The 23,349-nt window shown below is 36.3% G+C and overlaps 1 protein-coding gene across 1 annotated transcript in view; it reads left to right on the plus strand.

The window, feature by feature from the left end:
• Window positions 1–23,349, plus strand: part of didum (dilute class unconventional myosin) — a 68,751-nt gene that overhangs the window by 17,204 nt on the left and 28,198 nt on the right. Inside the window, exons 4-21 of the mRNA XM_068765660.1 lie at window positions 5,095–5,177; window positions 7,316–7,438; window positions 8,129–8,259; window positions 9,411–9,630; window positions 10,648–10,755; window positions 11,346–11,479; window positions 11,924–12,170; window positions 13,512–13,648; window positions 14,110–14,308; window positions 14,769–14,998; window positions 15,520–15,698; window positions 16,399–16,479; window positions 17,188–17,326; window positions 18,659–18,816; window positions 19,513–19,687; window positions 20,620–20,709; window positions 21,709–21,893; window positions 22,473–22,729. Of these exons, the coding sequence (XP_068621761.1) occupies window positions 5,095–5,177; window positions 7,316–7,438; window positions 8,129–8,259; window positions 9,411–9,630; window positions 10,648–10,755; window positions 11,346–11,479; window positions 11,924–12,170; window positions 13,512–13,648; window positions 14,110–14,308; window positions 14,769–14,998; window positions 15,520–15,698; window positions 16,399–16,479; window positions 17,188–17,326; window positions 18,659–18,816; window positions 19,513–19,687; window positions 20,620–20,709; window positions 21,709–21,893; window positions 22,473–22,729 (2,876 nt within the window). The remainder of the gene's footprint in view (window positions 1–5,094; window positions 5,178–7,315; window positions 7,439–8,128; window positions 8,260–9,410; window positions 9,631–10,647; window positions 10,756–11,345; window positions 11,480–11,923; window positions 12,171–13,511; window positions 13,649–14,109; window positions 14,309–14,768; window positions 14,999–15,519; window positions 15,699–16,398; window positions 16,480–17,187; window positions 17,327–18,658; window positions 18,817–19,512; window positions 19,688–20,619; window positions 20,710–21,708; window positions 21,894–22,472; window positions 22,730–23,349) is intronic.

The raw sequence follows: 23,349 nt of genomic DNA on the forward strand, positions 1-23,349 counted from the left end.
TACTTGACTATTATAATAAGGTAGTCCACATCAAAAATATAAATATAGAAATGATTCTCTTATGTACTTAATTCTTATATTTATGGAGTAACCAGCGATATATACTTTCACCTCCTCGGCCCAGAGACCTTGTATGCTTAAACAACTGTACAAACTATCTCACCGACTTCAGTAAACTATACATATACATTGTTAAATTCCAATGAAGCTAACTAAATTTTATTTACAGCCAATACTGATGTAAATGATTCTATACATTCTAAGGTTTGTTGAAAAATATCTTTTTAAAAGTTGAAGTCGTCCATGTATATACCTACATTCTGAAGGTTTATTGTTGAACCCTATTTCTGAAAATAATTAGTTTATAGAAATATATCACTTGACACTTTTAAAACGTATTTCCAAACGAGATTAAACTATGAATAAAGAGATCTATCGATCAACAAAAGTAACCAATATAGCCCAGCGGGTTGGCAAGTGGGAGTGGGCAAGCCAAAAGGGGCGTAGAACAGGTAGATTCTGGATCCTTCAGGTTCTGGAGTGAAGACCACAGTCTGACAAGCGCCGTGTAGGACTTCCACACGGAAGGTCGATGATTTTTATGAGGTTGTTAGAGCAGGTTGCTGCCAATCATTTCTATTGTAAATTAATGGGGAAGTCTATATCCAGCAGCTGACCTCCTGCAGGTGAAATGATGACGATAGTGATGCACACCATATTTAAAAATATTCACAAATGATAGTGACAATAATAATATCAACTTTGATTATCTTATCCGACCGTCGACCATTTACGTCATAGAAAACTAGGTATACACTTTTGTACTTCACGAAGTAAGAACAACTGATATTTGTAAACAACACTTTATAAATAAATGTATTGTTTAAATGCACGTATTTTTAAAATTATTCTTACCAGAGTTGGCTATAGCACGGGAGAAACTATGTATTCTTCTTTGACACTGCTGTCCATCCTCTGGAAAGGTGTTTATGAGCAATGACAATCCCATATAATTAATGCATAAAGTGTAAATTATATGCAAGGCCGGGAATCTAACCCGCGACCTACTATCAAGTCTCAGTTCTCAACCACTAAGCTACTGCTGCTACCAATTTGCATAGTTCACCATATAAATAAATACTGACTAGATAGAAACGTCAAATAAAAATATAAATGTTATCGTTTATAACATCCAGCTTCAATAATATGTATGTCATTCTTCCGGTACATTCTGTTTGTATTCAGATTCTATCAGACAGGGAAGTATATATAACCAAGATCAAAGAATAGTTTATATTTGCACCAAATCGTTATCTGAATGTTATAACTGCTTCGACGTAAACTTTCCGGGAAAATGCCACGGGCTGTCACTACCTAGCCATATAATTTCAAAAGTGCTTAAGCTAGATCTTTAAAGTAATTTAGGTCGAAGTTACCGTCAAGTACCTCGGCACCGTCCGGAAGTGACTGATATAGCACAATGGCCGACCCGCGAGGCCTTTTGCATTGTCACTGTCACTCAAATCATGTTTATCATACCGATTCGGCGGTGCCTGAAAGTAAATGAATAAAGTTTAAATTGAATTAATATATCAGTCTGTGAAAAACGTTTCAGAAAACTGGAGCATCAATCTATCAAGTGCTAGAAAAGCCATTAACCTTGCGGCATAAAAGTAAAATGAAAATGTAGAGAATTTCGTGCAATAATAACATTATTCGTTACCGAAAAAGCAATAAGTACATTAAATATGTACACCATTATTTAAAGCTGTTTCCACTTATGCTTTGTTTAATAATTAACATATTTGTATATACACACCGTATTGCACCAGTTTTATATACTAATGATAAATATGATAAAGTTTGTCCTCTCATTGTCACAAGCCTATATGGTTATCCATTTCATATAATCATTCTCATACCGGGAATTTTTCTATGAATTTTTATCTAATAAAGGTTTTAGTATGCATAATAAAAATACTTAAAGATATAACTTTATGTAAACTTTTCTACATGAGTTTAAGTATCCTTCTGTACGAGTATCTTTGTAAAAATTATAATGTAAGCCGTTGTATTTTTGTATCACGGGAGTTGGGTTAATTAGTTTTAACGACAACAAATTTGACTTAATAAACAAAACGCAAAATATTAATATTATTTCATATATACTCTCAATTTAATTATATTTCTGGCTTTTCGGCGTCGACGTTGGCGGTTTTTCAAATTTCAAACATACCGGTATTCTGATTTTAGTTCGGTATTATTGTAAGCCCTAGGAGAGACCTATGTCCTGCAATGAGTCTCTATCTGGTGACAAGATCATGATAATTTTTTTTTATATTTTTATCCTTGTAGAAACATTTACAGCGACCACTAGTGTCTGTCATAAGAGGTATACTAAAGCGCATTCAGAATAAATATACTACTGTGATCAAAAAGTAAGGCGAAATTGTCATTTAAAACTCCTGGTAGTTAGGGAAGGCAGGTATTTTTTTATATATATAATTAGGTGTTTCCAAATTATTTCCAGAGCGAACATATTACAAACGTGTTCGTGGTCGTAATTGTTACTTCTGTACCTCGTGTCGTTGTGGCACTCATTAGCGAAAGAGGCATCGCGGTACATGCTCTCACTCCACTAACGCCTGAAGTACATGTTTTTTTTGAACGAATCGCCACTTAAAACCCACCGCGTTTTGAGTGGCTGATGCAGACTTCGTTAGTAAAACATTGTTGCCTATTTTAAATGTTAACGTCATGTTATTGCATAACGTAGTCTTAACACTTAATAGCCTGATTTACGAAAGTGATTTTTTTAATATTACTGTGTTTGCTTGAGGGTCTAGATGAAGGGAAAATATATATATTTTTTAATTTCGTTGGAAATAATATTATACAACAGTAAAATTCGTACAGCCAACCTATAAAAAAAACTAATAGTAATGTGAACATTCGGCTTAAAAGTTTGGTATCAAAATTGAAACTCTAGGCTATTAAGGGTTAAACATTTTGTAGTTTTTATTCTCTTCTGGAGTCTTCTTGTAAGACAAACCGTAAATAACCATGTCACGGATCCGTAAGTTATCACCGGCAACACAATGATCAAAGACCTTTAGTCTTCAGCCATTGCGGTATTTCAGATAAGATGATGTTTCGGAGCTTTCCAACATTTTATTTAGATTTAGTTGTACTTTGAACTAATGTACAAGGAAATCTTTTTTTTAATAACATTAACATTTTCGTTTCATGGATTCACAGTTTTTATGCAGAATCCATCGCGTTGTAGAGATACGTTACGCTTGGAATATATTGAAGTTTCCAAACTTTTTTTTAATGGAAGCTTCTATAAGAATTACAACTATATAAATATATCCTAGCGCGTATAATAAAGAATATTAAATAAAATAAATATAAGTAAATTATTAACGTTATTGCTAATTAACTTGTATACTTCGCAGAAGTTTAGACTGACTTGTCTACGCTACTATACGCAGTAAGATCAATTGTTCGAATAAAAATCACATAGACAAACTTCTGTTAGAAACAGTTTCTTTTTTTTAAGACAAGTGAAAGAATGTATAAAAGTAGATTTCCACGGCGAGATACAGTCATGCGAATTGCATTGTTTCCTATGTATTGTCTCCATGTTGAAATAATATCTACTTTTTATAGTAACGATTTCGCGGAAAACCATTTTTATCGGAAGTACTTTAGTGTATTTTATTAATTGTCATCATGTCTGCCGGTTAGACGCTTACTGCGTAGGTATAGCAGTAAAGATCGCTTTGATGACCGGTCTTGTGCCGTCTCCATCCAGTGAGTTCCTGCGACCTTGACAATCTCTTTGGTACTCCTGCGTGAGGGTCTACACACGCCGTGTATTGCTGCCATCAGATTCATATCCAGTGACATGATAGACCGTGTCTATCACCTCGTGGTCGCCACTCGGGAATCTTCTGGTCCCAACGGCCTTCGACTTGCATTGTACCGAGTCCACTGCTACTTCACACGAGTGATTTTTTAAAAAGTATATGCCACTTAGCAAATATACAGGAAGTAATAATTATATGCAAATCAGCTGAATTTATCGGCTAATATGTCACACATGGAGATACAACAACACGGCTTCCGTTTCACGAAAACAAATGAGATAACAGGAGTTATGGTTTATTTTGTGTTTATTAATGTATATACAATTTACTGTATCCAAGGACAAAGAGATTCTGATCTCAAAACAAGCAGTGTATCCTATACAGCTAACTCATTTATGTTAGAACGGTGCAGCACAAGATTTTGTTAACTTCCGTTGATATGTACTTGTAGTTGTTGTAGTTTGCATATACGTGATGGAGTTGGGCGCTGTTAGTTTTGCAGGTCCGTGGAAATTAATGCCATTAATTATACCGCTAAATTTTTTTTAGCTATTAAATTGTAAAATTGATATCTCAGATGGTTTAATGTAGCACCAGTCTCCTCTTGCACGACTACTGCTGCATAGCTGAAGTTAGTTAGGATGGACTTCCGCGAGGTAACGCCTAAATCTATTAGATATTTTGGAACTAAAAAGGACAAATTTCCATGCCTAACCTTTCATTCATATTGAACTGGCAATTTTGTCCTCGTCTCTGACGGTTAAATTACTTTTCCGTAAATATTTATGATAACCTCCATTGCTTAAACTGTTGTACATATATTATATAATAAATTATTAGGCATTAACATAGATATAATGTATTCATTCGATATTTTATGATAAGTATGAAAAAGGCGCAAAGATTAACATAATCGAATATCGACCAAGCTTAAAAAATTGTTGGTCATTTTGAGAGCTTTATAATTTTTAACATATATCGAATTTTATCATTGTAGCCCCACGTTGTCGTTTATTTTGTAAATAATATGGTTTACTTAATAACAAAATCATCTGGTATTACATCGTTTATTAAGCAATCAAGTCGGTGGAGCTTAAACCACTTTAATAATCTACTTGTTACTTAAAGGTCAAAGGTAGACCTTTACCGGTGTCTTATTTATAGCGAGTCTCAGCAGAAATGTGGCGATCGATCTTAAGTAATGAAATATGTATTGTTGCAGGTTCTGTGATAGAAATGCCATCTATACATACTGCGGTATCGTGCTGGTGGCGATCAATCCATATTATGATCTGCCCATATACGGTAAGACTTTCACAAATATATTTGTGTAGTAAGATACTACACAGGGTTACTTGTTTGTGCTTCAACCTGTATGAAAATAACAATTAACAGTCTCAGGTATTAGATAAAATGTAATACAAGCAAAACTACTTTCGCAGAATAACACTATAGAAGCGTGCGCCTCACGAAGCATGTTGAACGGTGTCTTCATGGTTAATGTCCGCTTTTATAAGCGATATCCCCTCCACTACTCTTTTCAATATAACCCTACATTATTTGTTATCACTCGAACATTCTCTTGCAAGAGTAACTTCACTTAACCAATTAATATTAACAATCTAAAGTAAAAATACAAATCGAAAAATGTAAAAAAAAGAGAAGAATGATAGACGAACAGAGCAAAAGGGTAAGAAAGTATAAAATGTAGCATGAAAGATAGAAAACGGACCGAAAGAGAATGTGAAGAATGAAAGAAGAGAGAGAAAATAAAAGATAATGTGAAAAAATTAAATGCTAATAAAGTCCCTATCCCACCACAAATAGGGGTACGAGAAAAAAAAATTAAAATTAATGATTGCTGACACACCGGTCTACTATGTGTAAATTTTATCATCATTGAGAAATGCTTAATAAAAAATTTAATAATTTTTTTTATAAACTAGTACGTACAGATCCACGGTAATCTTCTTCTACAACACGGTAGATTCGTTCACTTATATATGAAAACTTGTATGAGGATTCTAGTACAACCTGTATAGATTATATAGGCCTTACCCATTAAATCAAACGTTAAGGAGAAACTATTTTATAAAATAACCGCGTTATATGGGAAAACCTTTGTTTTACAAAAGGCATGAAATCGCGTTATAAGTGTTGCGTTAAAGGCGAGATTACTGTATTTCTGATATCTTAAATATATAGTCCATTTGTTGCAAGCGCATTTTTAAAAATTCCAACTATCCGGAATGGCTTTTACTTGGAGAGCCACTGCTATAAAATTTTAATTTGAATGCCTGACATCTAGCTTCCCTACTTTTGTATGTATGAGTGCATCTTTAATATATTCGCTACTCGAAATTGAGGTAAGAGTATTTAGGTTCTGGGTTATTTTACCGTTTCTAGATAGGAAAAAAATCGAAAAACGTATTATAAGATTTGATGAAACACAAGTTTATTACGTCGGTTTATTATCAAACATTGAACAGGGATATATGTATTAGAATATGTTATATGCTATATAGCATCATATAAAACTATTCACAAGATATGGCGGTAAAAATTGTATCTCTACGGTTTTTAATTTAATATCCTCAATTAGTTAAAAACACTTTTTTCTTCAGCTGTACTACGTTCACTGCTGAACGTTGGTTCTTAATAGATTTCCAATAGGACCAATAGGAAGCTGCCTACATTTGGTCTTCTGAGAATTTAAACAATTTCGTCTGTTCACTTTCTGGATAGACGATCTCGCTGCGCCTGCCGGTGCGTGCCGTGGTCTACCTTCCGCCTTGAAGTACTATGTATTGTAGAGATTATACAAATGAACTTCTTATATTGGTTAACATTTTCTTAACATCTTGTATTAGGTTACCTCATAGGTACGTGTACTATAGATAGGGGACTTCTGAAGTAGTTGATGCTTCTTCTTTTCAGGCCATAGACGCCCACTGTAAGATATGTCTTCCACAAAGATCGCCACATTGATCGGCCTTGCGTTGCCCGGATCAAGCGACTCCTCGCTCCCTTGACTATGTCGTCGGTCTACTTAATGGAGGCTAATCACGCCGCGTCTACCGGCTCGTGGTCGTGCAAAGGTGATCCAGAACCTTTCGGTCAGTGGTCATCAGTTGCACAAAAGATGTGCCCTTGCCCACTGTTTCTTCAGACGAGTAATTCTTCGAGCTATATATGTGACCTTGGTTTGTCTGCCTATATCCTGATTTCTGATTCGATCTCGCAGCTAAACTTCGAGCATAGTCCTCATTGCTCTCAGGGTGATCTTGAGCACTCGTATGAGGCCCGTCGTAAATAGTTGATTACAATAAATGTTTTATTGTAGTTAGTACACAATAAGTACAGTTCGTGTGGTCAATGCAGAACGGTCACGCTTGACTCGATGTGTTACGCACAGCGATTAAGATATCATACAATATGTGCAGGTGACGAGACTATTATGATGTATCGAGGCCAGGCCATGGGTGACCTGGATCCGCACATATTCGCCGTGTCCGAAGAGGCCTACACAAAACTGGAACGCGAGCGGAGAGACCAGAGTATCATTGGTAATACACAAAATTGAATTTTTCAATAACATGATGTGATAGGTTACTTGATATACCTTACTCTAGGCTTCAAAAATTTGTAACATCACTTAGTAACTACAACAAATATCTCTGAATTACTATGTAATATATAGAATATAAACTTCTGTAAAATGAAACTTCAAAAAATTCTGTAATAGTGTGTAGAAGTGATAATATTGTTAGAATTATTACTGAAATTACCAAAAAAAAAAATGCGTCCAAATTTCTTTTGAGTTCTTTAATCATTTGATGTGTCAATAACCAATTTTAATTTATTAAAAACATGAAATAATCAGAAAAAGAAACTTGCAAACGGATATACATTTTTATTTTATCTAACCAATTTACAAAAGTTTATCCTTTGCTGTAATATTAAAATAGCAATGTATAAAACAATTGATATTTATTTTTGAATATATGAGACTTCTATATATATCGAATTCCTATCAAGGTATCGTTCGTAGAAAAAGTTTATGTTACGTGCCGTAAAAAAAGTAATAATAAACGTATGAAATGTTTACGATCTATTTTACGATTTCTGTTGACCGAATATTCGCAACAACTGTCTCTACCATAACCAATAACTGTTTTAGTGTTTTATATTTTAGATAAAAATTAATAGAACTGTATTCTATATGATATAAAGTTTAAAATTTATTACTCTATCAGTGAGCGGAGAATCCGGCGCCGGTAAGACAGTGTCAGCGAAATACGCGATGAGATATTTCGCTGCTGTAGGAGGAAACGCCAGCGAGACGCAAGTGGAACGTAAAGTCTTGGCTTCGAGTCCTATTATGGAGGTAAAGAATTTTTTCCTAAATTTATTAAATCACGTATACCTTATTTAAGATTCACACATTCATTATTATCAAGTAAGAAAAGGACCAATATTTAGCCAGTTCCGCACATGCAGTAGTAGTCGTGCAATGAAATGCACCGCCCGCCAGCCCGCTGACAAATGCGTATGCGGCAAACAATGCGAATCACACAACCGCCACCACCAAATTACTCAACACGTGTTTCACCTCTCCACGGGGTATCTTCAGGAGTTATGTTACACCGATTAGTGCCAAACACAGAGTAACTCTGACTCTGTGTTTGTTATTGTGACTTGTGTTTATTTTGTTAATCATTGCATTTCATTGCACGACTACCACTGCATGTGCGGAAGTGGCTAAATATTGGTCCTTTTCTTACTTGGGATGGACTTCCGCGAGGTGACGCCTGAATCCATTAAATATTCATTATTATCATTATTACAAACGTGGGACATCCACTGTTGGATATGGACCTCTACCATAGATTTCTGATAAGTCTGTTTGGAAGCGTCAAGCGTTCCGATGTCTTTAACAATGTCATACGTCAATCTTATACATAAAAGTTGTGAGACAATAAAAATTAAGTGTTCAAATTGTAACAAATTGTTTAGTAGTTCTGAGTGTACGCATATATAATAAACTTTCACAGGATATCTTAAACATTCCTTTTCTTATAAAAGTATATCATTAAATAAATCTTATTGCAGTATTCAACAGTTTTTATTTGATCGCAACGGAACGTGGTTACATGTCAGTATTGGGCACGAAATAAACTGCCACTTGTAGTAAAAAGATGTCGTTATTCATGGTCAATCGTTACGTTACAATGTTTATAAAAAACATTGTTAAGATTTAATTTAAAAATAGCAACTGTTAAGCCTGTAATCAAACTAGTGGTAGCTCATAAGCTGACTACACTAACCCTTTAGTGTTTTTTTAATGGCCCCCGCTATTGGGGGCCTCTCGTACCCCTAACTTTTTGGGATCAGGGACTTTATTGTTCAATTTTTTTTTCAGTCTTTTCTTTATTTATCACTCTCTTTCACGCGTCACAATATCTTTCATTCTTTACTTTTGTCCAACCCAACAACCCTTTAGTGTTATTTGAATAAAGATAATTTGAATCAATGCAGTCGATCGGCAACGCAAAAACTACGCGAAACGATAACTCGTCCCGGTTCGGCAAGTTCATCGAAATCCACTTCGACGAGCAGTACCGCATCTCGGGCGCTAGCATGCGCACTTATCTCCTGGAGAAGTCTCGTGTAGTTTACCAGAGCACCGGCGAGAGGAATTACCACATCTTCTACCAGCTCTGCGCCGCCAGCGTCAACATGCCGGAACTGAAACTTGGTAAGACCTTGCGTAATTACATCATCATCATTTCAGCCGTAGAATATACATTGCTGGACATAGGCCTCCTCCCCATGGATTCACAATAGGAAGGAGCTTGCATCTTCTTCGAACAAACTTAACCATGTCGTTTCTCCACCTTGTGTCCTGCGCTGCGCTTGCCCAGGTGGTTTCCACTAAAGAACCTGCAGGTCTCAGCGGCTATCTGGCTTGCTCACTGCTCCTGTAATTATCCACCAGTCCATTGGGTTATGTCGTTTGCTTTCATTCATCTATGATGAGATCACTTTATTTCTGGTTCGAGATGATAAATATATGTAAACAATATTATTTCACCATTTTTTTACAATTTTGTGCCACGAGTAGATTTAATTTTTAATTCAAATATACAAAAAATTAAGTGTTTATATAACTATAATTTTAAAAAAAAAATACAGAGGAAAGCATGAATGAGATTAGAAATGACTGAAATAAAACAGAATGAAATAGACATGTTCAAATCGAAGGTTATTTTCTAATCTTTCGTTTTAAAATTATTAACATAATGTCACAACGGGCGCTACAAAAGAGATCCTTGTGAAAATTATAATAGTACATATTATAAAAAACACAAACCTAAACAGCAACAGTATTAAGTCTATCGCAGTGTTCTGTTAAAATTATTAGATCGGTTCAGATTATTTCCGAACTGTTTTCACTAACTGAACTGAGGTACCAACTTTTTCTTAATTAAATTATAAATAAGGTACTATTTATACAAAAACAATATAGTGTTATAAATAACAGAAGCGAGAATTACACTTCACTATCATGATCTCTCTGCTTTTGATACCTTTCTGCATATCTTTTAATACGTATTCAATCATGGCTTACGAAATATTAGAAATTTTAAAAATGGCTAGAATAAACTTGAAGCTTGGCCACTATAAAAACGCTACACTACCATTATATATAGTGAGTAGTATAGTTACTTTTAATGTAGTATTTAAAATTAATAGTTCCTGTGGAAACTTCCAGATCATCAGGACTCATTCCACTACCTGAACCAGGGCGGTAGCCCGTACATCGATGGTGTCGACGACTTGAGAACTTTCAACGAAACTAGAAACGCCCTCACTACTCTCGGTAAGTTTTGAAACATTGATTTATGGTAATACAGCGCTGATAAGAATGGCTTCTGCGGTTGATATCCGATGTAGGCTTCCTGAGTCAAGCAGGTTTTAGCTGGCATACAATTTTACACTACAAAACTCTTCGAACAATGATTTTTTTCGCTCATTACTTTAGGACATGAGGTGTTAGTAAGTGGTAATATGAGTATATAGCTCTAAGCGACGCAAACGAACGGCTATGAAAAGCCGTTTCCGTTGTTTGTGTGACGTGGCATGTATCTGTCCGTGACTCTGACTATATTTTACACAATATTAAGTATGGTCTAGTCCAGTTTTACTCGACTTGGGGCCCACGCCCCACAAGGAACCAATTCGTAAGTGGACTCGACACAAGTTTAACTCTTTTGTTTTAATATAAAAAAATATACACGTGTTATATGTTAAAAAGGCTAAGATGAGGCAACACATAAAATGTTGAAAAATACTAATCTAGTCAGTTTACTGCTTACTATGGACCGAAATAAAAATATGGTTAATAGTAATAACCCGCTTAACCTAATGGTCCCACTTTGTATAATAATAATAATTTTCAATAATTTCCAGGTGTATCAGAGACGGAACAACAGAACATGTTCACGGTGCTAGCTACCATACTTCACCTCGGCAATGTGGAGCTGTACGATGTTGACCCGGACGCAACTCCTGGTGAAGAGTCCAGCGATGGCGCCTACATCAAGGTGAGTGGTCACTGTCGCATTACTTAACCTCACTCACACTTGATATTGCTTTCAGAAGACCCCCCCCCCCACATGTTTCTCGAGAAGCAACGTGTTTTTTGCAAACAATTAGCGTGAGCGAAAGTGCAGTGTTGATTAATAAAATCAGAAGCTCTTACTGAAACGATTCTATATGTGGTATCGTTGTTGGTTTCACTTTGTTAATGTGGATTCTACCTCGCGGTGCCACATTTATCTGCGTTTATCCGGAGAAACTACTAGCGCCATCTGTTGACACCGGATGAAACTATAGAGCTCCAATATATATAATATTATAATAAACGAAAAGAATCAACTCTGATGCTGGACCGCGCAACGAATAAGGGCTTGCGTGAGTAAACTGTTTCTGATGTGCTTTTAGTTACCGAAATCAGATAATAGTTATGGGTTTATGTTGTTTTGCAGTCGAACGACGCCCACCTGCAGCAGGTGTGCACACTGCTCGGCGTGTCTGCGACGGAGCTGGGTCGTTGGCTGACGCACCGGCGCATCGCGTCTGCGCACGAGGTGATCGTGTCGCGCATGGACGTACAACGTGCGGCGTTTGCGCGCGACGCGCTCGCCAAGCGCATGTACGGCGACCTCTTCGCCTGGCTCGTGCGTGCCGTTAACCGTGCCCTTGACACCGGACACGCGAAGAAGCACTTCATAGGTGAGCACTCTTATTTTTACCCGATAAACGAGCATTACAAAGTACAGTCGTCCCACAAAGATAACTAAGACGACCTTACTTAAACTGCCCGGAACCTTTACTATGTCGTTCCTTCACCTGGTATGGGGCAAACCCAAGCCACGTCTACCAATACAGCACTCCACACTTGCCATATATATATATATTGTGTACATAGTCAGTTCTTCCTCGCACCCACGGAATCTGCAAATTCTACTAAAGTAGCGGTATGAGATCAAAAGTTTTTAAAAACTTCAATGGTGAGTAAAATTGAGAATGATCGAAATGATATTTATTGAAGATGTAGATGCTATTAACAATTTTGACTTAAAGGCAATGGCAGTGACTATTTCACTGTTGACGTCCCAATTAAAATCTCCAGGCAAGTTACTATAGGTGCTAGTAGAGGACAGCTACACGATAGTGACTATATTTTACACCGATGTACACGCGTGCATGTACACTGTGTATAAAACGACAAAATATACTTTTTTTTTATTTAATGGAATTAGGCGTTACCTTGCGGAAATCCACCCTAAGTAAGAAAAGGACCAATATTTAGCCACTTCCTCACATGCAGTGGTAGTCGTGCAATAAAATATACTCCTTGTGAAACTTCGTCATCGACCGATGTATTTAGATTACAATAAGATATAGACTGGTGTAATATTTAGGAGTTTTAAAAAAATGAAATATATTCGATTTTTATCGAATCAACAATGTTTTATATAATCCAATGGCATTTAAAGTTGCACCGCGTTTGAACTAAAAAAACTTAGCAAAGCACAATCTCAACAGTAATAATGCCCCACCCAGCAACAGAGCTTGATTTAGCAAGTTGTATATTTTGCAATAATGCAGATATTTATTTATTATTGATAAGATGAATACAACAAAAATATATTTTGACATTTCTCATTTGCAAATCTTTTATTTATATGCTATTTCAGTTTCGATGATATATTAAATCGTCAGTCCCTAAGTATACTTAGGAATATAATCATAAGAATATATATCATCGACGAGATACTTGTGGTGCTACCAAAACCTCAGTACCGCGCTACTGGTATGCGCGGATCGAGACTTAGGGAGTACTGGTATAGCGGTTTCGGTGGTACTGTAGTGTAAATACGCGACTTCAAAAAACACTTGATTTAAAATCGCAATCTACAGATAATTCTCTTGTAACGGGGTGAAACTCAGTGGTAATTCTAAAGTAGGATTAACTTGTTTATGCTAGCTATTATAAAATGATGTATAACCATTTATATAAAAAACGGTTATATGGTATGTAACCATTTTTTTATTTTTACACTTTCACAGGTGTCCTTGATATATACGGTTTCGAAACGTTCGAGATAAACTCGTTCGAGCAATTTTGCATCAACTACGCCAACGAGAAGCTGCAGCAGCAGTTCAATTCGCATGTCTTCAAACTAGAACAGGACGAGTACATTAAGGTATCAATACATAAGACTTGTCGGCATCTCCCTACATTTTTTCTCTTCTTTTTTCAGTCGATAGACTCCTGTTGCAAGGCATAGATCTCCACTAAAGATTTACATAATCAAATTGAGCTTCCCTGTAATGACATTATTCAATTAATATGGTTTTAAAAAGCCCACAAGAAACTGAGACATGATTTATAATAATGCGATATGAGTTTTTTTTACTACATCTGCAAAGACCAAACATGAAACAGTACTGAGCAAAAACCACATAACTGTGTACAAAAGCCTCTGATAACCTAGACTCAAAGATATTGTATGCTTTTCGCATGGTGGTAAAGGGCTTAAACGAACACTAGGCCAAATCATTTACTTATATTAAAAAGATGTTAGTAAATTATAGCAAGCAGTTTTGAATTTAAAATCGATTAAGGGAGTTTAAAATCTTCAAATTCTTCTACTTCTGAATACAGGAGGAGATATCATGGAAGATGATAGACTTCTACGACAATCAGCCGTGCATCGATCTGATCGAGGAGCGGCTGGGCGTGCTGGCGCTGCTGGACGAAGAGTGTCGCGTGCCGCAGGGCTCCGACGCGGGCTTCGTTGCCAAGCTGCACCAGAACTGCTCAAAATACCCACACTTCTTGAAACCGAGATTTGGGAATGCAGGTATGATAAGGTTCATGTTTTTACAATAAAATTTTTTCAATGCAGCCTTCAGTTGGTCTCTGTGAAATTGACTCTCTTTTTGGAAACGAATTGACTAGGTTTTAAGGCGTAGACTAGAAGTTTTCTATGCTTCTTAAGTTTTGCGAACAGTCTTGGCTTCAAGCTGATAGGCGCCCACTGCAAGGCATAGGCTTACCCATATATCACCACAATGACTGGTCTTCACTATCAAATTCCATCCAATGACTTCTTACGACGATGACTATGTCGTTGGTTCACTTAGTAGGGGTCTACCTACGCCCTGTCTCACGCCGGCTCGTAGTAGCTATTAGAAAACCTTTCGGACCCATCAGCTGACGAGTGATTAGTCCCACTCTTTCCGTTCAGACGACCAATTTATTCGAGATAGGTCGCTAGCCTTGGTTCTTCTGCAGCTTTTTAATTATTTCTATTTTTATAGCGTTTATAATCAAACATTTCGCGGACAACGTCGAATACCAATGCGGAGGTTTCTTGGAGAAGAATCGCGATACAGTCTCCGAGGAGCAACTGGAATGCATCAAGTCTGCGACGAGCTGCCGACTCATCCACACGATATTTGCGGACGAGCGTCCCGTGGACCACACCGCCACGCTGCCCCCGCCTTCCAGAAGGAGGACAACGCCATCTGTTAACATTGGCAGTCTTACGGTCAGACTTGCATCTATTATTTTTAAAATTTAGAACTTATACAAACCAAACTTAGGACCTAAGAATGAAATTTAAATATCAGTAATTGCAATGAATTATTTGAAATTATGGTTACTAGACTAAAGAATTTTATGTTGTATAAGATTATACTACACAAAGTTATTATTGTAATTTGAATTTTAATTGATAATGGCTTCCATATATTGTATTTCTTGTGACTCATTACTTTCTCGGTTTTCATTAGCTTTCATCATGTATAATACGATCCAAGTTAAAATGATATATTATCGGTATGTTGATATAATCAGCACACAATGTTAAGGCTGACGCATTTGGATTGTTTTGTATAGCGTACGTTATTTTGTTCGACGTTTTGTTAATATTATGTTTTAGTGATGAATCTTTACTTAACAATTTTTTCTGGGATTGTATTATAGATGAGTATGCGATGTCCCGAAAAAAATATGTTAGGGTTAAACTAGATGTCAAAAGTTTATTTTTATTTTGTTTTTCCTGTGCAGCAACCACCACGTCGCGCTTCGGGCCAGAAGCAGACAGTTGGCGCGCAGTTCCGCGCGTCGCTGTCCGCGCTGATGGGCACGCTGTCGGCCACCACGCCGCACTACGTACGCTGTATAAAGCCAAACGACACCAAGCAGCCTTTCAGTTTTGACTCGGCGCGCGCCGTGCACCAGCTCAGGTAACACCTCCCATCTTAAATATTTAATGGAATCAGGCGTTACCTCGCGGAAGTCCATCCTAAGTAAGAAAAGGACCAATATTTAGCCACTTCGCACATGCAGTGGCAGTCGTGCAATGAAATGCACCGCCCGCCAGCCCGCTGATAAATGCGTATGCGGCAAACAATGCGAATCACAACCGCCACCACAAAATTACTCAACACGTGTTTCACCCCTCCACGGAGCATCTTCAGGAGTTATGTTATGTTACACCGATTAGTGCCAAACACAGACTCTGAGTTTGGCACTAATCGGTGTAACATAACTCTAAAATATTGGTCCTTTTCTTACCTCCCATCTTACCTCCACTGCATCCATCCATCCTTGTCTTACATAAGCATTATTTGACTTAATTCCCTCCAAATACCTAGTATTCAATCATTTATTTATTTATGTTATTATCTACATATAATCACATACAGTGACCTCTTGTATATATCATAGTAAGAATGCCAAAAGAGTCCAATTTTATGAAAACTAGAATTAGATTGAACTTCTGTATAATTGCATCGTTAAAGTTAAAGTTACAAGGTTTCTAAACGCGTCCTAATCTGAAAAAAGCTCACTAATGGGCCTTGATATATTTTCCATATGATCTGTTGCGGATTTCATCCAGCTTCTTCTTTGTATTAAAGCTAAAATAATAAAATTGTTATACAGAGCGTGTGGCGTATTGGAAACGATAAGAATATCCGCGGCTGGTTTCCCATCTCGGTGGCTTTATCACGATTTCTTCCATAGGTGAGTGTATTTAAAATTTTATAAATTTGTTTAAATCTTTACTTAAAAGTTAATTGCTAGAAAACAAGATGTTTCTTTACAACTGGCCAATATTTAAGTGAAATTGTATTTTTTCTTTAAAACAACATTTATTTTTGATCTGTGTTTAATATTAGTTCGCATAGCAAATTAGCTGCCGATGCGGGGTGTACGGTGGGGGCCTTTCACTGCGCTTGAACGTCCTAACTTACCTTTATGTATGCAAATGGTACTTAGTTAATAACATTTGAATCCTATTTAAACATATAAACAACAAAAAAGAAAGTTACCTTCTGACTGTGATTGGTTATAGGTTTAAAAGATTTGTAGAGGCGAATGTATAGTTTATTTGCTGTCTTGTATTGTACACACTACCTAAAAATTAGTAGTTTCAGAAATAATAAGTAAAGTAACGATTATATACTTGTAATAAGAAAAAGTGTTTCTAAAATTCTGATTTCTCCATATTAAAATTAATTGTTGCTTTCTACTCTATTATATATACTACAAGAACAGATTCTTGTAGTATGTCTAATTAGAGTTTTTTGTGACAAATGAACTATATATTCACCTCTTAACCTTTTACACTTATAACCAATCATCATGTATATATAAAATCTATAAACCTATTTATTTACTAAAATATACTAATACATACTTCAAATATTTTAATTAATTTTTCGTTTTTAGATACCGACTATTATGTGTATATAAAGACATTAACCGAGCCAATATCAAAGAGACGTGCGGTAAAATACTGGCGAAGCATCTAAAGGACCCGGACAAATATCAGTTTGGCGCTACAAAAATATTTTTTAGAGCTGGACAGGTAAGTTGAGTTGAAAATTTTATTAAATGTTTTTTACAAAACAACCTTCCATCTTATCATATACTCGTAGATAAGAATACTAAAGCCCGTAGTTAATGAGCTAACAAAGCATGGTAAAACTTACATCGTAGAAACTCCAATTTTTTCAACGGGTAATTTATAACGAAGATTTCAGATATATTTTTATTATTATTATATTTTAAAGCTATGACAGAATAATGCGTTATTAAAACGCCAGGCTATTAAAAAATCAAACATATAGGTGTTCCAAAGACTGAAACATATAGGTAATGGATCAGGTAGCATGTATGAAGCTAGCTTGGAATAGAAAATAACGCAATATTTTTTGCATAAATATTGTGACAATGGGTGAGAGGTTTTATATCCTAATTTTTTTTTAATTCGGAGGCGTTCATTCTAGTGGACATATTATTTAAGTTGGTGTTAGATATATGTAAGATATATGTATGCAAGTTAATATTTAAATTTCACACCACAAACAAACAGTAAACGAAATTTTGGCACCGATGCCATTGAAATTTGCGGCTACAATCGTAACAAATGCTTTCAGTAAGATGGAGCCACTTGTATCGCATTACACAAAATTCATGTGGGTTTAGTTTTTTTTTTCATTAATGATATCGGCTTGCAGGAGTTACTTTAAACTCTTCTCCCTGTACTAACTTTTTAAACGGGAAGCACCTAAGCGGTCAAAATGCTCCACAATTTCCCAATATATACATATCGGCCCTAGATAAGGACCCTGCGATATCTCATAAGTTTAAGCGTTTTGTTGTCTAAAACTCAGTGAAGCTGACACGTTTCAAATCTCTCACACTTCATTATGACATAATCCTGTCTTTATTAATTTAAAAAAAGTTCGTGATGATGGATTGAGAATAGCTTAACATCTTGCCGTCACCCAGTCTTTTGTATAGCACGGACGGTCAATTACCAGTGCCTAAATATCTTTTAGATATAAGCTTTTACAATAAAACAATGAAACTAATATTTATTCTTTCAAATAGACTGCATCTTTGAAATGTCTAGACATTAGTATAACAAATATTTAAACTCTTCGATGTTGATTTCATCGAGAAGAACCGGCTAAGAAACTCGAAAGTTACTCTTTTAATGTTTATCTCCTATATAATTTTTAATATGTACAATAAAATGTCTTAGTAATCAATCTTGCTGTTATATGTCTGAATATTTTTACAGATACATTTAAAATTGCTTTAGAGATTTTATAAAACGGGGATAAAAAAATATGTATATAGAATGTATATAAGTGTTGAAAGCTTAGGCAATGATGTAATGTGAAACCTCCAGGTGGCATATCTAGAGAAGATCCGCACGGAGATCCAGCGGCTGTACTGTGTGCGAGTACAGAGCTGTGTGCGCCGGTTCCTTGCGCGACGGCGGTACCTGCGTCTGCAGAGTGCCTTGAGAGGCCTGCAGGCCCACGCCAGGGGCTACCTTGTCAGGAGGTAAACTGAATTTATGTTCATCATCATCATTCCAACTATAGGACTTCCAATGACATAAGCTTCCTCCATAGATATCTAGTGTGACCGGCCAAAAACTGCCTGCATTACACTGACAGTCATACCAACTTTATGGTATGTGACGACCACCGCTGCTTACAAACGGTGAAAGAAAACATCGTCAGGAAAAAAAAGTTTATCCTGTACATAAAAATCTATGTATTAGTAACTTCCTACAATTTGCTGAGTAGCATGCACTCAGCAAATTGGAGGAATATAAAACAACACCCCTGAAACATCTTCTCGTCCAAAATTTCGTTCGTGTGTGTTGCCAGTGATGACAACACATAGCAGTTAAAGATGGGCTTCATAAGAATGGTCAAGGCCACCCAGAGAGCAATGGAGATAGCTATGCTTGGAGTTTAGCTGCGAGATCGAATTAGAAATGAGGATATTCGTCAAACCAGACAGTGGGCGGAGCACACCGTAGCCGTTTAATCCTAAAAGTTCTCTAATGGTGACCAAGAACCGGTAGGCGCGGTGTGGGTATGCTACCTTTTCAGTGTATTGACGATATAATTAAGGTCAAAGCAAGTCGCTGAAGATCGGTCACCATGTCGATCTTTGGTGGAGGCCTATACAGTGGACGTATATCGGCTTACATGAGGTTTTGTATATCGTTTTTGTTCCCGAGTGCAGATGGGCGCAGGAGGTTCGTCGCAAGCGCGCTGCCATCAAGATCCAGCGCAACGTTCGCGGCTGGCTGGCGCGACGCCGCTACCAGCGTCTCCGGCGCCTCGCAATCGGGCTGCAGGCGCGAGCTCGTGGTCTTCTCGCACGCCGCCTGTACCGCGACCGCCGCACCTTACTAGCGGTAATTATTTTTATATCATCTAGATCTAGACTGCTGTCCTAATGGCAATCAGTTTCGTCGAGTTCAAAGAGCAGAATGCAGATGGCGCTTACTTCTTTTATTGAAAAACATAAAATCTATCTATATCCCGTGGACATCAAGGAATGTCCTTTCGACGCGATATTAGTCTTCCACCAAAAACTTTTGCAAGCCCTTAAATAATCCTTGGATGTACGTGATGTCGTACCATCTTGTACAAATCAGATCCGTCTGGTGTAGACTTCAAAATTACACAGTTGTAAAAATCAAAAATTAGATAAGTTTTGTAATCTCACTGTTCTGACCCTCTCTGTGTAATAAATAGTCAACAATATGTTTATATAAATATGAGTTAAAAATAAATAGAAATTCAAGCTGTATTTAATTAAAGGAAACTCTGGTTTTGTGTATATTATGTTATTTGTTTCTTGTACTATAATAAAATGAATTGTTATATGTAATAAGTAGTTACTACAAAACTACAGTACCTATATACGAAAAGATAATACTTTTAAAAAAGAAAGAGAGTTTGGTATCAAATTATTTGGCTGTGCCCGCAGCTTCATCCATGTGGAATTTAAGTAAAAAAATTAGTTCATTCAATTTTTATTTCTAAAATAAAGCAGCCCAAGTTACTCCTTATTACATCAGCTACCTGCTTGTAAAAGACCCGGAAAAATCGTTCGAACCATATCAGAGATTAGCCGAAACAAACAGAATAGATAAACAAAAATTTTTATTAAATATTATTTTTGTATATGTACCGTATATATTAATTTTAATTTTATTTATTTTATAGATTTTTTATTCGTTTTATTTAATAAAAAACAGCCAATAATATTCTAAAGTAAACTCTTATTTGATGAGTTTTTACAGAAAAGAAATTGAAAGAAAATTAATTTTGTATCGATCAGGTAATCACGATACAACGGTACGCGCGAGGTTTCCTGGCGAGGGAGAAAATTAAGAAGAGGAAACGACAGATCGTTCTTGTGCAGGCAACTGTGAGTATATTTTATCCTGTATCTTCATCATCATCATGTAAGCCATAGGATGTGGTTTCCAAAAGGACCGATTGAAATCTAACCGGCGTTATAAACTTTATTTTTTTTTAAAGTTAATTTGACATGAATAATTCAATTTCCTGTCCAAGTAACGTTGTGTTAAGGATTGTAGCCGTGCCAATTAAAAAAAGATGTTTATTCACTAATTATTTTGACGCATGTATTTATTACTTTTTTTTAAAATAACGTAAGATTCGTCGCTTATCTCCTCAGCTCAAAAATCTCGTATTTAAGTACAGTATGGTATTAAGGGGACCAGAAAGTAATATCGGTTTCTTAAGTCAAATTCACACGAATACATTTTTAACAAGTTTTTTTTAGTTATCAACAACCTTTTGCTATCTAATATACAAAATGCCGGGCGGTAGAAATCAATCGGTTTTTCTGTAAAATATGTCGACAGTAACGACATTACTTTCCGGTCCCCCTAAAATATTAAATATTGCGTAAGATACAGGATCCACATAGTCTAGCGGATTGGCAAGTTAAAGAGGCGGCGGACGGGCCACTTATCACGCAAAACAGTTTTGCTGCTGGGACCTTAAGAAGTGAAGAGTAAGTCTGAAGTGGAGACCACAGACCGGCAAGCGTAACGTGGGACATCCTACCATAAAGTGGACAAACGACCTTATTTAGGAAGTCGGAAGTCGTCGGGAGACGCTGAATGCGGGCCATAAAAATAAATCATTTCTATTGATCGAATGATTAAATTAAAATTTAAATTATGAATGTGTCTGTGGTCACTGTGTATACCGGTTTCCTAACGATTTTTACTTTTGCAATTGATGAGTGGTGGTAATGTTATATAATGTAATACAATATATATTCAAGTATCGATAAATATGTGCCGGTTCATAATAAAATTTGGTAACGATATTACAATTTAATTACATGTGTTATATTCAAAATATTTTTTCTAAATCAGCGATCCATTTGCAGATACGCCGTTTCCTCGCGCGTCGGCAGTACAAACGGCTGCGCATTGAAGCGCGTAGCCTGGACCATGTGAAGAGCCTCAACAAGGGTCTGGAGAACAAGATCATCAGCTTGCAGCAGAGACTCGGGGATGCCTTGGAGCGCGCCAAGGGTATCGAGCCTTTGCAGGCACAGATTGCGGAGCTTAAGTTAGTATTCAAATTGAACAGATCTTTACTCAAATAGGTATTTACTTCCGACTTGTGATTCGTTAATTATTTCTTACATTATTAAAAGGTCCATTTAGACACAATATAGATAGAGATAAAATGCTTATCTGATAAGAAGAGCCGACCAAAAACTATACACATTCTTTTTAAGTGAAATTTAAAATTGTTTGATGACTTTTCTCTAGTTTTAAACCAAATATTAATATTTTTAATTCAAGTAAATCTTATAGAATTCAAGAATTTGTAGTTGATTGAAATTTAAACATGGTTTGCCGATTCATTTACAGAGTTAATATTATAGTATTGAAAATATAGTTTATGGTGTTAACGAGGTTCTCTGGGGTTGCGATACTAGATCACTATAAAAAGCTCACGACCAAGCGGTAGAAGAGTTGGGTGATCTAATCAGGTGATATGGTGCAATATAGGGGCCTAAGCTGAGGCTCACGAGAGAGCCTTCGAGCTACATAAAAAGGAGATTTAGACTAACCGCACGTTGCAAATGTAATTAAGGTCGCAGTGTTCGTTTTATCTTAATTCCAAATAATTTCTTTTTAGGTCTAAACTGGAACTCTTAAAACTTGTGGAGATTGAAGTGAAAACCCTGAGAGTGGACATTAACAACAAGGATGGCCTTATTACCTCGCTGCAATCCGAGCTGGCGTCCGAGAAGGAGAAAAACAAGCGGCTGGCGGAAGAAAAGGACGAAGTGGAGAAAGAATACAATGAACACAAAGAGATGTGGTTGGAGGACAGTAAGAAACTGGGGGTGGAGCTGAAGAGTTGTAAGGAGCACTTCGAGATGGCTATTGAAGGTAAGGTAGAATTACTGTGCATATGGTAGTAGTTACATCAGGAAGAATAGACAACCTGTAGGCTTTTTAAATTAATCATTATTACCATTATGTCAGCTGATAGATTCCCACTGTCTAATGAAAGGTAAATAAAAATAAATTTAGGTAATACAATTTAAATACGCCAAAGTGCTGCAAAATGTAGGTGTAGTGGTGATAGCATCGTGACTAAGGATCGTCTCTAAGAGTTAAATACTGGGGTTATCGGAAGACTAGCTATATATATATATATATATAGCAAAACATCTTTATCTGTTATAACAAAACATTTAAACTAATATCTATATATTAACTTCTGCTAACAAACGGTATAAGATATGTTGAGAAAGGAGGCCGAAATTAAAACAACCTAAAACTTACTCAATCTTTTTATAATGATCTTTCATGGTAGCTGATTGAATTGCTAACATTTCCATTACTGATGGCACTTATAGGTGCCAGTTCTTATGTGGCTGTGCGCAGAGTGCGTTTGGCCTAAGTTTATTTGTGGCACTCCCTTAGTCTGGTGGCTGGCTACTTTAGATTACGAGGTCGCCAAGGATTATGAAAAATCATATAATTTTTGAAACAAAAAATATAGT

The sequence above is a fragment of the Battus philenor genome, unplaced genomic scaffold, assembly GCF_028537555.1.
Source record: "Battus philenor isolate CCGP_79_NKW_IND1 unplaced genomic scaffold, ilBatPhil1.0.hap1 SCAF_20, whole genome shotgun sequence".
Lineage (NCBI taxonomy): Eukaryota > Metazoa > Arthropoda > Insecta > Lepidoptera > Papilionidae > Battus > Battus philenor.